Below are 16681 nucleotides of genomic sequence, written 5' to 3'. Positions count from 1 at the left end.
AGTCATCAAAATGAATGTCCCCATTGGAAGATTTTATAATTGGGAGTCCTCCTGCGCTGCTATGCGAATCTATACAGGTGCAGCTAGCATCTAAACATCCCCTCAAGATGGATATAAACAATATTAAAACTATGATGCAGCGCTATATACACCTAACAGGTGGATATAACCACCCTACATATATGGATAATAGTAAGTAGCATATAAACCATACAATATAATGATTCTTATTATGGTTTTAGATCTGACCGCATCTAATTCAGTGATACACAGGTGATATACAGTGCAAAAGAAGAGGTTCTATAGAACCTATATAGGTGGTATTAATATTCTCCCGTCTAGGGATTGATTCAAACAAAATAGATGTAATAAAAGCCACAGTGAATCCCTATACAGGGATAAATACTACCACATAAGTGATAAGTGCAATGACCCGTAATATATAACAAACCACAATAACACATAAATGTCCATATAAAACTTTCAAAATGCTACATGGCCACACCAGCCATGCGTTTCCATGCGTGCTCCTGTGTTTGGTGGGAAAGTGACGTGAGAATCCTACACGGCAGGCATGCACGCTCACCTTCTCGCTGCGACCCACAGGGGCCACAACGCCTTTTGGATCACCCTGGATCCTGCTCGCAATCTCCAGGTGGGACAGGCTCCACAGCCCCTACTAGTATCTCCTTCACTCCCACTTATGCCTCCATCCACAGGCGTCAATGCTTAAGCTCATATAAGCATATCATATGGGACCATACAAAACAGAAAGAAATAAACAGGCCTTTACACACCACTAGCATGGGTGTACTGAATGCACCCTGGTGTACCAAGATGGCGCCTACCGGAAGTGCGTCACCACGTCGCCTCTACGCGTTACTTCACGCCCACGTGGCTTCCTCAGGATCCTGAGAAGCCACGTGGGCGTGGCGTAACACGTAGGCGCCATCTTGGTACACCAGGGTGCATCCAGTACACCCATGCTAGTGGTGTGTAAAAGCCTGTTAATTTCTACAAAAATGTGAGTGGACAATTGGCGATTTTTATCCTATTTTAGCAATAAATCAACAGTATTACACTATGGACTCTTTCTGTTTTGTATGGTCCCATATGATGTGCTTATATGAGCTTACGCATTGACGTATTTGGTATTTTGTTTATAGCGCGGAAAATAAAAAGCGCACAGTGATCAAATACCACCGAAAGAAAGCTCTTTGTGTGAAAAAAAGGACGTAAATTTAATTTGGGTACAGCATTGCATGACCGTGCAATTATTAGTTGAATTAGTGCAGCGGCGAGTAGCAAAAAGAGTCCTGGTCATTACGGGGGGTATATCCTCTGGAGGGCAAGTGGTTAAAGTCATGGTCATTGGTGTCATATCTTACACTTTCACAGTAAAAGTCAAGATTTACATATTATTGCACCAATGGCTTCTGCCGACTGGCGCACTCAATAAGATAGCTAATGGTGCATGCAGCTACACTATATTGCCAGAAGTATTGGGACACCCCTCCAAATCATTGGATTCAAGTGTTGCAATCACCTCCATAGCCACAGGTGTATAAAATCAAGCACCTAGGCATGCAGACTGCTTCTACAAACATTTGTGAAAGAATGTGTCGCTCTCAGGAGCTCAGTGAATTCAAGTGTGGTACCATGATTGTTGTCAGCTGTGCAATAAGTCCATCTGTGAAATTTCCTTGCTACTAAATATTCCACGGTCAACTGTTAGTGGTATTGTAACAAAGCGGAAGCAACTGGGAACAACAGCAACTCAGTCACGAAGTGGTAGGCCATGTAAAATGACAGAGCGGGGTCAGTGCATGCTGAAGCGCACAGTGTGCAGAAGTCGCCAACTATCTGCAGAGTCAATAGCTAAAGTCCTCCAAACTTCATGTGGCTTTCAGATTAGTACAACAGTGTATAGAGAACTTCATGGAATGGGTTTCCATGGCCGAGCAGCTGCATCCAACCCTTACATCACCAAGTGCAATGCAATGCAAAAGCACACCGATACTGGACTCTAGAGCAGTAGACACATGTTCTCTGGCGTGACGAATCATGTTTCTCTGTCTGTCAATCCAATGGACATGTCTGGGTTTGGCAGTTGCCAGGAGAACGGTACTTGCTTCATTGCATTGTGCCAAATGTAAAGTTTGGTGGAGGGGGGATTATGATATGGGGTTGTATTTCAGGGGTTTGGCTTGGTCCCTTAATTCCAGTGAAGGGAACTCTTAAGGCGTCAGGATACTAAGACATTTTGGACAATTTCATGCTCCCAGCTTTGTGGGAACAGTTTGGGGATGGCCCCTTCCTGTTCCAACTAGACTGCATACCAGTGCACAAAGCAAGGTCCATGAAAGACATGGATGAGCAAGTTTGGGGTGGAGGAACTTGACTGGCCTGCACAGAGTCCTGACCTTAACCCAATAGAACATATTTGGGATGAATTAGAGTGGAGACTGTGAGCCAGGTCTTCTCGTCTGACATCAGTGCCTGACCTCACAGATGCGCTTCTGGAAAAATGGTCAAACATTCCCATAGACGCACTCCTACATCTTGTGGACAGCCTACCTAGAAGAGTTAAAGCTGTTATAACTGCAAAGGGTGGGTCAACTCAATATTGAACCCTACAGACTAAGACTGGGTTGCCATTAAAGTTCATGTGCGTGTAAAGGCACGTGTCCCAATACTTTTGGCAATATAGTGTATCTATTTCATTCAGGATTTACAGTCTTTTTAGCTAGAGAAAGTTTACATTAAAACATATTCTGTAATGTAGTGCAGTGTACAATTAGGTTCTTCAAAGTAGTAACCCTTATCAGTCTGTCAGAAACTTAGTGGATAATACCCTGGTTCCTCAGGGTTACTGCCTCAGGATGTGAGAATTGCCTTTAATGCTGCCCTTTACATCTGTTTGGTTCTTTTGTTAGTTCCTTCAAATAATTTGTAGGACATACATATTGTTGAAAGAATTATTGATACCAAAAATAACTTACACCATGTATAGCATGAATGAGCATCTGTTATTATCGTTACTATTATAAAAAGATACATGGTTTTCATTATCTGCTTCAGCTCTGTATTTCTGAGAATCTGGTACCATTTTCAATTTTTTTTGCATGTAAAAGCTAGTTGAGAGTAGTTGAAATTGCCTGAAACCTACTGTGAGTGCGTCAGGTATCAAAGGAGCTAGTTTTCACTGACTCTGTGGGTTGTGTTTTTTATTGTTGTTTTTGTTTCCTCTTAATGGAGGAAGTTCTACATTCTACCCGATTCAGGAGTAGGAAAATATTTTGTGTATGGTGCATCTTCTAGGCCTAGTTAAACACCCAGCACTTCTTTGGTTTTCATTGAGCTTAGCATATGTTGCTATGTAGGGAGTCTTGATGAAGTGGGTGGTCTGAGGTATCCAGTATTCCTTACTTGTGAGCAGTATGAAAACACCGTAAAGACCTTTTCTGTACATTTACCAAAGTTGGGCATAAATGAACAATATTTGTTTAACAGCTTCCATATGAACATGAGCTTTAATCAGTTCATTTATATTACCAAGAGATATCTATGTAACATGAAAACAGTGTTTTGGTTCACCTCCAGCTCATTCTGTCTAAAAATACATAAAGGTAAATAAACTGGGAGAAACCAGTGAGGAACATGTGTATAGCACTAGTCCAAGGTTTGACTGTTCTGTTACCAGCAAATGTTTCTTACAACCTAGTCTTATTTATAGATGAAGGAAGGAACATAAGTATTGTGCATGTGAAGCAAAGCTGCTGCATTCATGTTGCATGTTGTGCTGTATTTGTATGTGAAAAAATGCAATGAGAAATAAAAGCGAATCTGTCAATAAATAAAGAACCTATTTTTAAAGCTTCTGAAGGTAGCAGTTTTTCACAAGCACATATACTCATCATCATATATTTTTTCCAGAACAGCGAAGTTCTACCACTAGTATGCAGTCTGTAGGTGCAGAAATGCAGGATCTTGATCAGCTGATTATTAGTGCACATGTAGCAAAACAGTTGAGTACTATACATACATTTTATTATTTATTCTTTCAGATCAAGTGACCACCTTAGTCAGCATAAGTTTAAAGTAGAACTAAAAGCAAAACTTTTTTTTTTTCATTTTGGATAGAGTAAGGGAGGGTTATAACCTCTGTCAGTTTATTTTTTGCCATCTGTGTCCAATTGCGGAGATTTCTTCTCACTTCCTGTCCCATAGCCAAAACATGAAGTCAGAGGGGAGGGAACCCCCAGGTCACCAGAACTAGCATCCCCAACCCAAAATTTGAGATTTTCCTTTACTTTCACTAAACAGGACAACAATAATGACTGAGAGGCATTCTAATCCCTCTCCGCTCTACCCTAAAATAAAAAAAAAATAAAAAAAAAAGTTTTGCCTTTAGTTGTTCTTTCATTTCTGATATGACGTACTGAAACATTAGGCCTCATGTATGATGAATCTTCTGAAGGAAAAACTGCCTTTTTTGGAAGATTTGAAAATGAATGAAAGACTGAGTTTGCAAGGAGGACACCTTTTCTTTAGAACACTGGCCCTTCTGATATGAGATGTCACAGAACTTCTAGTGATAATCTGTTTTTCTATTTCTCACTAGATGTGGAGACATTACAGGAAATTTCATGTTTTTATGGGCAACAGTCCTGCTGTTTTGTGCAGCGGATAGTCCTAAATGTGCCCAAACTTGTTTATTAATATATTATTTATTTGCTGATGAATGGAGTTTGTGTGGCTGTCCACAACTTGCCCAGTGACATTTTGCCACTCAGATGGATCAAATAGTAACACGAGACAGTAACCGTATTAGTGCATGGATCTAGTTATCCTGAAAATGTTTATTTGTCTGCAAAATGATCGGATAGTCTGCTCAGGGTGCCCAAACAACCAGATCTTGGAGATTTTACAATGCAAGCTTTCTATGGTCCAATCTATTTATTTGTCCGAGTTTATAGACTTACATCTTGTTGCCTTTTAAAATTTTGGGGGGTTATATTTTAGCTGCAACTAACAAAACGCAAGCTGTCTAAGAGATACATATATGTATTTCCTAGATAGTGTTGTGAATCAATGGGAAAAAAAAAAAACTGCATAGCATGTGTGAGATTTGTTTTTTTTTTTACTGGCGCACAACAAATGCTAGCATGTTGATCTTATTGCTGGATATCTCTGAGCAAATCCTTCAGTCATAAAAGCAAGAAATGGCTAACATCTGGTTCATACAGGCTGTTACATTCATCAAGCTGTACCTTATTTGCTTATAATGTTTAATTTGGCAGTAAAACAGATGGGAAATTAGTAATGTGAATATAGTGAATCTGACCCAGAATGGCTTCTGCCCTAGTTTGAACTTGGTCATTCTACATCAATAGTGTTGATTTACTAAGAGAGTATTCAGTTTGCAAACTGAAATTTGCACCTACCTCAAATGCTTTTCCTCCGTTTTCATTATTAAAGAGCATGTGTTTTACTAGAGTAGAGAAGAAAGTTGAATCCTCCGGATTCAAATTGTTTAGTGCTTTATAAATACGGGGTAATGATAAAAAAAAACCTTGGAAAAATACAGAAAAACAGGCTACATCCACAAAAGATGTAAAAGGTGAGGTTAATAACAGTAAAACAAATATTTGCTAGCAGCTTAACAAGTACAGATTGATGAATATAACAAAATTGCAAAGTTGTCTTAAAGCTTTACTTTCCACAGTAAGACCCCGGTCACACTGGGCGTGGCTTAGCATGTGATTTGCATGCCATATGACTTTCAAATCGCATGGCAACTCGCACCCTATTGTCCGCAATTACAGCGGTCTTATCGGTGCAGTTCCGACTTGGACAGAGCTGCACCGAATTCTAAACTAGTGCATGCACTACGTTTGGTGCGATTTGCATAGACATCTGTAAGTGTAAGTAATGTTTTTGCCTGTTATTGTGGATTATGTGTGTTGCAACAGTATACTTTTATTTTGTTGACTAATATAGTTGTAATGGTCTTTTACAGATGCAAGTTTTGGATAAGTTTCCCAATGAAGCGGGACAGAAAGATCCAAAGCAAAGAATTATTCCTTTTCTTCCAGGTAATTTTTAGTGCTGCATTTTTTTGAATACAGCTGGATAAAAACTCAATGCAAATACATAATCATACATCGTTAGAAAGTTCTGAAAGGAACTGATATCTGCTGTATCTTGAGTCAGTTGGGAGGCTTGTATGTCTGTGCAGGGAGTTCTTCTAATGTATGTGAATTACTGTCTTTGTGCCACTGACAGCTACAGTAAAGATTTTCCAAAGTAAAATTACATAGGAACAACTCTGCAATTAAGTCCACACTTTTTCTAACTAATCTTGCTCCCACTCCTCTTCTAACTCCTATTCTAACTACCCTGCCTGTGAAAAGAAGATGCTTTTACTTACCTTTTCTCAGGGTGCTCTGTTCCCGTCACTTAATCCCTCCATCAGCTTCAGGGGGGAGGAGAGGCTGCCGGTGACATCATCACATCCATTGTTGGTTGTCCTTCCTCTCCCCTGAAGCTGACGCTTAAAGCTGATCACGTGACTGGACCAGACCATCCTTAGAATAGGTAAGTATTAGCATCTTCCTTTAACAGGGTAGTTAGAATATGATTTAGAAGGGGGAGGGAGCAGGTTTAAGTTTAGTTAGGAATAGTTTGTCTTCCACTTTAACTTGCTTTTGATTCCCCTAACTGGTATCAGATTTTATAAAGAATAGAGTGACAGTAATGTATCACTGCCTCTAATCATGACACTGGTACAGGCATGGGAGATTACATTTCCAAATAATGTAAAATTTTTACTTTTCTAGGCAGTTATGCACCCCTTTGTAGGGATGCTTTCATGATAGTATCATTTAAATGTGTGTGTGTGTGTGTGTGTGTGTGTGTATGTGTATACTGTATGTATGCATGTATGTATGTATGTATCTGCTTCTTGCAGATAGAAATAGCATTCTTGCAGACATTACTATTTGGCCTTATTTATCATGATATCTCAATTAAGAGCTATTTCCATATAGCAACCAATAAGATTCAAACTTTTACTGAAACGTTATGGCTGTCCCAGATCTCCATACCAAAACATCACTTAGTAGACTAGTAATGACCCCATGCGGGGGGGGGGCGTGTCCAAGATGGTGACCAGAGCGGCCGCATAGTTGAGATCTCTGCCGCTTCAAACTGTCACCTGACTCCATCCTGGGGGTAGCACTCTCATCACCTGCACTGGGGGCCCTGCTGACTCTGCCCACTGCCTGAGAGAGGAGCTGTGTCAGTCTGACCCCCCTCTGAACTACCGGATATCTGCGGCCTACCGAGGCCTGTGGCGACCTCTGCGCAGACCGGAACTGGAGCCATCTGGGGTGCCGCAGCCCTGACACCTGGGACTCCGCTTGGTAAGCCTACTGGGAGGATCTTGCAGCTGCCTGACCTCCAACAGGGCTCCGGGGGCCTGCAGCCTGCTGAGGCCTATGCGCCAGTGGATCTCGTACGCCCTTCCCCGGGTGACGCGGCTCCCACCGCGCCCAGGGATCTCCTGGAGATTACTGTTGCTTAGGGGGGCCAATCCGGGCTATCTACACCCCTCCTAAATCACTGGTACCCTGCTATCTACTGTGGCCTGAGTGTTGATGGCCCCTGCACCCTACCTGCTTCTTAACTGGGGCTCAGCTCCTGCTGGAGCCCGCACACCCTCAGCTTCCACGGCGGCCATCGGTTGGGTCGGCAGGGGGGAACTGCCCGGCCCTGCATCAGAGCCCTGGTGAGATCTGTCTCCTGTGAGGCCTGGGCCTCCGGCCTTACTTAGGGGCATCAATTTTGTCCGCGGCCCATACCTCCCCTCCCCCTTTGGGATGATAGCCATCCGTGAGTACCACAGGGCGAGTCATTCGTCTCCTGCATACACACAGTTTCATTTATACTTATTCAGACACCTGTGAGGGCCCTGTGGGCCGGATACTCGTATTGAGGGTCAATTATTAAAGTAACCACACTTTTCCGCCGGTGTGGATGAGGTCTGGGGATGACTAGAGGCAAGCCTTTGGCCGCTGGCAGAAGATCCAAAACTACACAAACTGCTGAAACCAATTGGTCTGCAGGGGCCAAAGGGGTAACAACCATGGCTGAATGTTTCCTCACAAGAGCCCAACCCATCTGCTGCACCCGCGGACCTTAATTCTCTCATATCGGCTATTACCAATTGTCAAGCGGTGCTCCGCACGGAAATTAAACATCTGCAGACTGACATAGGGCTGATCCAGAGAGATCTTGACTCATTCCAAGGTCAAGTGACGCAGAAGACACCATCCACAGCCACTCGGCTGAGATGCATGCAATGCAAGTCAAGGTCAAATACCTCAAGACCAGAGAAGAGGATGTGGAAAACCGCACTAGTCGTAATAATCTCTGCATGGTGGGTCTTCCTGAAGGGGCAGAGGGTGAGGATCTGCCTCGGTTTACTGAAAACCCTCTCTGCTCCTTGTTGCCTCGAGCCACCTTCTCTAGCTTTTTCGTGGTTGAGAGGGCCCACCGGATGCCAGCAGCCCGGGACCCACCTGGCTCACCACCCTGAACCTTCATTTTTAACCTGCTCAATTACTGTGATCGTGATCTGGTGTTGAGAGCAGCCAGAGCCCAGGGGGAACTACTGTATGATACGAAAACCATAAGTTGATGTTATTTCTCGATTACTTGGTGGATACCCAACGGCAGCGTCACTCCTTTGATGATGTCAAGGCCCGACTGTGAGCAAAAGACCTTACATATGGGATGCTGTTCCCTGCTCAGCTGAGAGTCCAGGATGGAGAAACTACACGTTTCTTTACTGTGCCTGAGGAGGCAGCTTCCTGGTTGGAAACCTTACGACCTTGATTCCCCATTGGAAGATTACTTCGGTTGATTCAATCTGCTGCCTTTGCTCCCGATCACTCCTCTGAACCAGGACTCCCAGATTCTACGTTATGATTTAAGCTTGTACACTCGGCTGTAGCTGAGTAACCTGTTCTTTTCGATACGAGGTGGCCTCTCTATGGCATGTGAGTTCTACAGACTTGCTCTATGTACTCGCTCCACGGACCTCCCTATGGCTTACCCACACATTTGTATTTTGCAAGAAACCCATCTGATGGGCCGTAGAGTACTAGGCTTAAAGAGGGCTTGGGTCGGACACTATTATAAAGCTACGTATTCTTCATATGCCCATGGAGTTAGTGTCCTTATTCATAAATCACTGCCTTTCACTCTCCTCCATCTCAGGCTGGATCCCGAGGGCAAGTACATTTTGATACATGCGATGATTAACTGCTTTGAAATGGTAATTGTTGGTCTTTATCTTCCGTCTCCTGCCTCCTCGCGCTACTTGGCTGCTTTGCCCCGCTCTTTGCCTCATATCCCACATCCCATATTCTCCTTGCTGGTGATTTTAACCTCACTCCTGACCCTACTGTTGACAAACTTAACCCTGAAGCCAGTGGGGTGTTGGATTTGGCCAGATGGGCGGGGCTTTACCAGTTCACGGATGTGTGGCGCTGGAAAGATCCTGACACTTGGTTCCTATACCTGCCACTCGGCATCACATAAAACAATGTCTAGAATTGATCTTTGCTATGTTACACCTCCGCTAGCGAGAGCCCAGGAGATTTCAGTTCTTCCTAAGGGAATATCTTACCATGCCCCTCTTCTCCTCCGCTTGAGTATTTCCGATGCCACAGGAGAAAACATTTGGAGACTATCTCGCTCTTGGATTACTAAACCAGAGGTTGAACCCCCTATGTGGAAGGCGTTGGAGCGGTACTGGGTCTCTAATGCAGATTACGCTGTGCCTTTTATTTCATGGGAGGCTTGTAAGGCTACCCTTAGGGGACAGTACCATACCCTGTTTGGGGGCTGCAGGTCAGGCTTAGGTCCGAAGTAGAAATGGTGGATCGGCGGGTGCAGGAATCTGAATCTAGTTATGTGTCTAACCCTGACCTTGTCATTCATCACAACTTACAATTGGCTGTTAGGGAGGCCTTACTTTTATGCATGGAGGCCTCCAGGAAGGCATTGCTCCATCAGAAACAGCATATTTTTAAACAGAGGGATAAAGCTGGACACCTGTTGGCTTGGCTGGCTAGGGAACAAAACTGCCATGACCTCATGCACAGGCCGAGGATGGCTCTAGGATCCTTGATCCGGTTTTAATTAACCAATGTTTCGCTGACTATAATACAAATTTATATTTTTCTAAAGTTACCTATACACCACAGGACCTGTCCCGATATTTGGAACATGTGGAATTACCGTCTTTCTGCAGCCCAGAGGGGAAAATTGGAGGCTCCGGTTTCTTTGGAGAAGATCCAGCAGGCGATTGGCGCTCTCCAGTCTGGCAAAACGGGTCTAGATGGCTTTCCAATAGATTTTTTTTATAAAACATATATTGAACAACTGGCCCCCCGCTTCCAAATCTTTTTTAATGTTTTACTTGAGACGGGAGTCTTGCCCTCCTCTATGCTCCAAGCGGTGGTAGTAGTGATTTTAAAACCTGGGAAGGATCCGTCACACTGCTCCTCTTACCGTCCAATTTCCCTGCTGATCACTGATGCAAAAATACTCGTTAAAGTGCTTGCTGGAAGGCTGTGTTTGGTTATCTCTACATTGGTACACAATGATCAAACGGCTTTATGCCAGGTAAAGGCATTGACATTAATTTACGGGGACTATTCACCCATATCTCTATGGCTCAGGACAGCAGTGACCCTGGTGTGGTGCTGTCACTGGACGCTGAAAAGTCCTTCGATTCGGTCGAGTGGGAATATTTGTGGGAGACTGACTCTGAGATGCTTCGGATTTGGCCCCAATTTTATTTCATAGGTCAGGTGCCTATACAGTGCCCCATATGCAAGAGTCCGTACTAACAATATCCTCTTTCCCCCTTTTGCTCTCCACAGGGGCACTCGGCAGGGTTGCCCACTTTTGCTGGACCTGTTTGCCCTGGCAATTGAGCCTCTGGCTTGCTTGATCCGCTCTTCACAGACTTTGTGGGGGCTTCTGGTGGGTGACTGGGAGGATAGGGTTTCCCTGTATGAGGACGATACTGTATGATAATATGTACACTCTATAATACCCTGTGAAATAACACTAAAGAAAGTCACACTTTCACCCTTGAAAGTATAAATCAATAATAGTAAACCTTTTTAGTGTCCATACAATTATGTGAAAAACCCAAAATTAAAGTCCATAAATCTTTCTTCCAATTTTCGTAAAATCTCGCCATATGAATACAGTAAGTGCCGTGTACTTCAAAATAAAAAAAACTCAATAGTGTATTATCCTCACAAAATGCAAAAACCGTGAAAGCACGTGATAAACCGTGAAAACACGTGATAGTGAAACACTCTGTGTGATAGTTATATATATGCTTCTCCGTGAACACTCAGTGTACACATCTAAGTGGCTGAATTACATACCCTTACCCCAGTAAATAGTAAGCCAGCCTTTTAAAATAAATCATATGACGTCCTCCAAGAACGCGCCCTCCCGCGCGGGCCCGGCAATCTCCATGATCGCTGTGTCCTACAGACACAGCTGATCACGTGATGTGGTAGGAGGCCAATCACAGCGCCCTTTTACCACGTGATCTCCTGTGTCCAATGACAGCAGATCACCGGGTAAATGCATTTGCCGGTTACCGGCTGCACTCTCCTCACGCTGTCACAGCATGAGGAAAGTACTGCCGATAACCGGCAATTGTCAGAGGACGGATCGGCACCAAGCTGCGTGCCGCAGCTGTATCTTCTGAGCGCATGCGTGGGAGTGACTTCATTGCAGCTTTGGCCATTCAAGTGGCCACAGCCTGGGAACCTGGAAGGTTCCAAGGTTCCAAGGCTGACAGCGAACTGCTGTAGGGTATCTTTCTCAGGTACCGTATTTTTCGCTCCATAAGACGCACCTGACCATAAGACGCACCTAGGTTTTAGAGGCGAAAAACAAAAAAAAAATATTCTGAACCAATGGACTGCAGACACAGTACAGGGGATGACCAGAGACTGCGGACACAGTGCAGGAGATGACCAGAGACTGCGGACACAGTGCAGGAAATGACCAGAGACTGCAGACACAGTGCAGGAGATGACCTGCGGACACAGTGCAGGAGATGACCAGAGACTGCGGACACAGTGCAGGGAATGACCAGAGACTGCAGACAGTGCAGGGAATGACCAGAGACTGCAGACAGTGCAGGGAATGACCAGAGACTGCAGACAGTACAGGGGATGACCAGAGACTGCAGACAGTGCAGGGAATGACCAGAGACTGCGGACAGTGCAGGGGATGACCAGAGACTGCGGACAGTGCAGGAGATGACCAGAGACTGCGGACAGTACAGGGGATGACCAGAGACTGCAGACAGTGCAGGGAATGACCAGAGACTGCAGACAGTGCAGGGGATGACCAGAGACTGCTGACCTTTGGGGAGGGAGGGGTAGCGGGTACCTGAATTCGACAGGTACCCGCTCCCACTTCCGCGGAGTTGTCCTTCTCTCTTCTTCCCGGGCCGGCTTCTGTGACAGCCGGGTGCCCACTGTGCATGCGCGAGAAGCGCTGCGCTTTGTGAATGGCCCGGCGCCTTCTGGGACCTGTCATGTGTCCCAGAAGACACCTGATCATTCACAAAGCGCAGCACATGCGCAGTGGGCACCCGGCTGTCACAGAAGCCAGCTCGGGAAGACTGTGAAGTGCTGGAGCGAGGAACAGGTAAGGCCCTGCAGGAGATAACAGCTGAGCGGCCGGCCCGGTATTCTGACATGGTGGCGGCAGAAATACCGGACCGGCCGCTTTATATTCGCTCCATAAGACGCACTGACATTTTCCCCCCTTTTTTGGGGGGAAAAAAGTGTGTCTTATGGAGTGAAAAATACGGTAAGTCTTTCATAATGTGCTAGCATGTGATACATACTAGCACATTATGACGTTACCTTGCAGGGGAATTTTTTTTTTTAGGTCTACTACGATGCCTATGGAAGTTTGGGGTACTACAATTTGTTGCCCTTTCATGGTTCTGCAGTTTTTTTTTCCAAGTTAAACTTTTATTGCGTAATTCAGCAAGACAGGAAAAAAAAACAAACAAACTAATGAGACAGAGCTCAGCGGTACAGCCAAACAATTTTAAGAATTGACATCTTGTGTATTTTTCACTCATTGCAATCTCTTCTGTTATATTTTAGCATAAATGTGGGTAATATATTGCATTTGTGTGCACAACATTAACTTTAATGTATTTATTGTATGTTTAATAAACATAATAACGTTGTGACAAAAAAGGAAACTATCACCATTTTATTCCCTAAGGCCTTTGCTTTCAGAAACAATATACTGTTTGGGTAGATAAACTAATCTTCAGGCCTAAAATCTGAATTTTAACATATGGACAAAATGGAGAAAAGCGGTTAAAGTACTATTTCAATTTCTTTATCGTACATCATGGGACACAGAGCAGGCTATTCATGACTATGTGGGTTATAGGCAACTGATAGGTGAATGGACACTGGTCGACCAATCAGAGAGGATGACCTCCTCTATATAACCCCTCCTATACAGGAAGTACCTCAGTTTTCCCCCCCCAGTGTCTGTAAGGTGGATGGTCACTGAAAGTGTTGCTGTGCTCTTGGAGTATACCTGAAAGTCCAGAATGGTTCCATTAGAGAATCAGGTACTTTAATTGTATCCATTTGGAAGGCTATGAGCTAAAATGGATGGTACCCGAGCCTTGCTGAATAAGGAGAAGAGTCCTTGAGGTTTTGCCTGTAATGCAGCCTTATGGCACTGGATCCCGTGCAGATGGAACCTTGTGCAGTTTTAAATCTGTCCAAGGCACTTCCAGTGGGGTGCTATACAGGTCCAAGACAGTAGCCCCTCAGCATGGAGACTGAGTCCTTGAAGGTCTGTATGACAATGCCTGCCGTGATGGGTGAAGGTTGGTTCCTGACAGAAGTCAGGGACCTTCGGCGGGACTGGGGGACTGGTAAGATAGCTCCTTTTTTTTTCTCTCTGTAAAGAGAAACAAACAAAGCTCTAAATTGGAGGGAAAAGGAGAGGTGTTGTGACTGTGAGTTTCCACCAGGGGGAGTGCTGACTGTTGTTCCTCAGATGTGGTTGCTCTTTTTGGTTTTGGCCGCTGGAGGGGGTGCGGCCGGAAATGGAAGTCGGGCATATTTTGTTTATCTGGAGGCCAGGACACACGTGGGCTGCTGCTGCTGCTGAGAAATCTCTTGTGGCTGAGACATGGAGAGGGCTATTCTGTAAGAGACATGAGTACTCCCCTGAGGGGGAAGCGTGGAACAGTCAGCCAGGAGCCACCCAAGGTGGCTCATAAGGCAGCAATTTGCATTGAGTGTTTTTACTTCAACACACTACGTGCATAGCTGTATCATTGTGATCTGTGTTACTAGTGGAGGTGCACAGGTTTATGCTAACTGAAGTAATGTCTTCCAGAAAGCGGAGTGGGGGAGGTATAGCAGGAAAGGGCACAAATGTACCACTGCCAGGTCCTGAGGAACCTAGCCGAAGGTCCGCTATAATATCCTACCCTGACAGGCCAGAAGCGTCTGTCTGGCATTGTGGCTACTACTGGGACTTCTACCTCAGCATATGTAACCAAGGATGATCTTGCTTCAGCCTTAGTGGGTTTAGAAGATAAGATTGCCAGGATGATTGCATCAGTTTCTTAGTGGACTAAGAAGCAGGATAGATCCCTGTCACTAGAACCACCAATCCTGGAGCAGAAATGGGTGGAGCCTGAGGATGAGGAAGAGCTGGAGGAAGATCAGGCAGTAGAATTTCTGTCTGAGGAGTCACAGCTTGAGGAGAAGCAGGATGTCTCTGCCTCCCAGTCTTAGTGATTTTTAGTCCAAGACCTCATTGATATGGTACGGTCTGGATTCAGGCTACCTCCGACAGAAACCTCTGAGGTTACTTATTCTTCCTTAAGCTCTTTGAAGCCTTCACAGAGTACTCAGGCCTTTCCGGTGCATCCTCTTCTGGAGCAAATTATGTATGCTGACTGGGATCACCCAGACAGGGTTTTTGTTCGACCAAAGAGGTTTTCTGTTTTGTACCCCATGGAACAACCTTTGTTAAGAAATGGGGGTTGTCTGTAGTGGATGCAGCCGTTTCATCCCTGAATAAATCTTTAACATGTCCTGTGGATAATGTGCAGGTTTTCAAGGACCCAGCAGATAAGAAGCTGGAGTGTCTCTTCAAGGCCTCCTTCTCCCTGGCAGGTTCTGCCGCACAGCAAGCTGTGGTAGATATTGGCATTTGCCAGATTCTTTCTGACCATGTCAAGCAACGTATTGGAAGACCATCAGTGCAGGGGGAATGCTCGGCTGAGAATTTGGAGGATGTTTTGCATGCTTTGTGTTTCACGCTTGATGCTTTTAAGGATTAAATTCAGCAAATTTCTCACTTGGCCCTCTTATCAGTGCACATGCACAGGGTTTTGTGGCTGAAGAGTTGGTCAGCAGAACTGCCATTCAAAAAATTGTTGGCAGGTTTTCCCTTTCATGAGGAATGGCTGTTTGGGGAAGATTTGGACAAATATATCCAAAAGATTTCAGGAGGTAAAAGTACTCTTCTACCCTCTAAGAGGAAATCCAAACGCCCTTCTTTTAAGGTGTCAGGGGCTTTGGCTCCTGGGCCCTCATCTACCACACACAGGTCCCAGCCTCCAGGGGTAGATCAGAGAAAACCCAAGGAGGCCCTGGGTGCAAAAGTCGTCTAAGACAGATCCAAATTCCGCCTCCTTATGAACATGCGCCCCCACTTCCTCCGGTGGGGGGAAGTCTTTTGAATTTTGTGGCCGCATGGAGGGCTCTAATGTAAGACAAATGGGTCATTTCCACGATTTCTCTGGGGTACAGTCTAGAATTTCAGGTATTTCCCTCTCCCCGGTTTCTAAGTTCAAATGTACCAACGATTACAGAGAAAAGAACAGCTGTATTTCAGGCACTCGATTGCCTATTGGCTCAAGGAGTAATCATGGAGGTTCTAGTGGGCAAAAGGTTTCAGCGGTTTTATTCAGACCTGTTTAGAGTCCCAAAACCAAATGGGAATGTACAGTGCCTTGAAAAAGAATTCATGCCCCTTGTAATTTTCCACATTTTGTCATGTTACAACCAAAAAACGTAAATGTATTTTATTGTGATTTTATGTGATAGACCAACACAAAGTGGCACATAATTGTGAAGTGGAAGGAAAATGATAAATGGTTTTTACAATTTTTTACAAATAAACATGTGAAAAGTGTGGCGTGCATTTGTATTCAGCCCCCCTGAGTCAATATATTGTAGAACCACCTTTCTCTGCAATTACAGCTGCACGTCTTTTTGGGGATGTCTCTACTAGCTTTGCACATCTAGAGAGTGAAATTTTTGCTCATTCTTCTTTGCAAAATAGCTTAAGCTCTGTCAGAATGGATGGAGAGCGTCTGTGAACAGCAATTTTTAAGTGTTGCCACAGATTCTCAATTGGATTTAGGTCTGGACCTTGACTGGGCCATTCTAACATATGAATATGCTTTGATCTAATACATTCCATTGTAGCTGTGGCTGTATGTTTAGGTTTGTTGTCCTGCTGGAAGGTGAACCTCCACCCCAGTGTCAAGTCTTCTGCAGAC

At 44.6% G+C, this 16681-nt stretch overlaps 1 protein-coding gene across 4 annotated transcripts in view; it reads left to right on the top strand.

Moving 5' to 3' along the window:
* SH3PXD2A (SH3 and PX domains 2A) overlaps window positions 1-16681 on the top strand; it is a 433998-nt gene that overhangs the window by 144992 nt on the left and 272325 nt on the right. For all 4 annotated transcript variants that reach the window (XM_089690260.1, XM_089690261.1, XM_089690259.1 and 1 more), the window contains exon 3: window positions 6023-6098. In XM_089690260.1, the coding sequence (XP_089546386.1) occupies window positions 6023-6098 (76 nt within the window). The remainder of the gene's footprint in view (window positions 1-6022; window positions 6099-16681) is intronic.

This window comes from Staurois parvus, unplaced genomic scaffold (assembly GCF_062004578.1).
Source record: "Staurois parvus isolate SC_StPar_1 unplaced genomic scaffold, SC_StPar_1.0 ptg000525l, whole genome shotgun sequence".
NCBI lineage: Eukaryota > Metazoa > Chordata > Amphibia > Anura > Ranidae > Staurois > Staurois parvus.
Note: the sequence above shows the minus strand (reverse complement) of the source record. Positions and strands in the feature narration are given on the sequence as shown.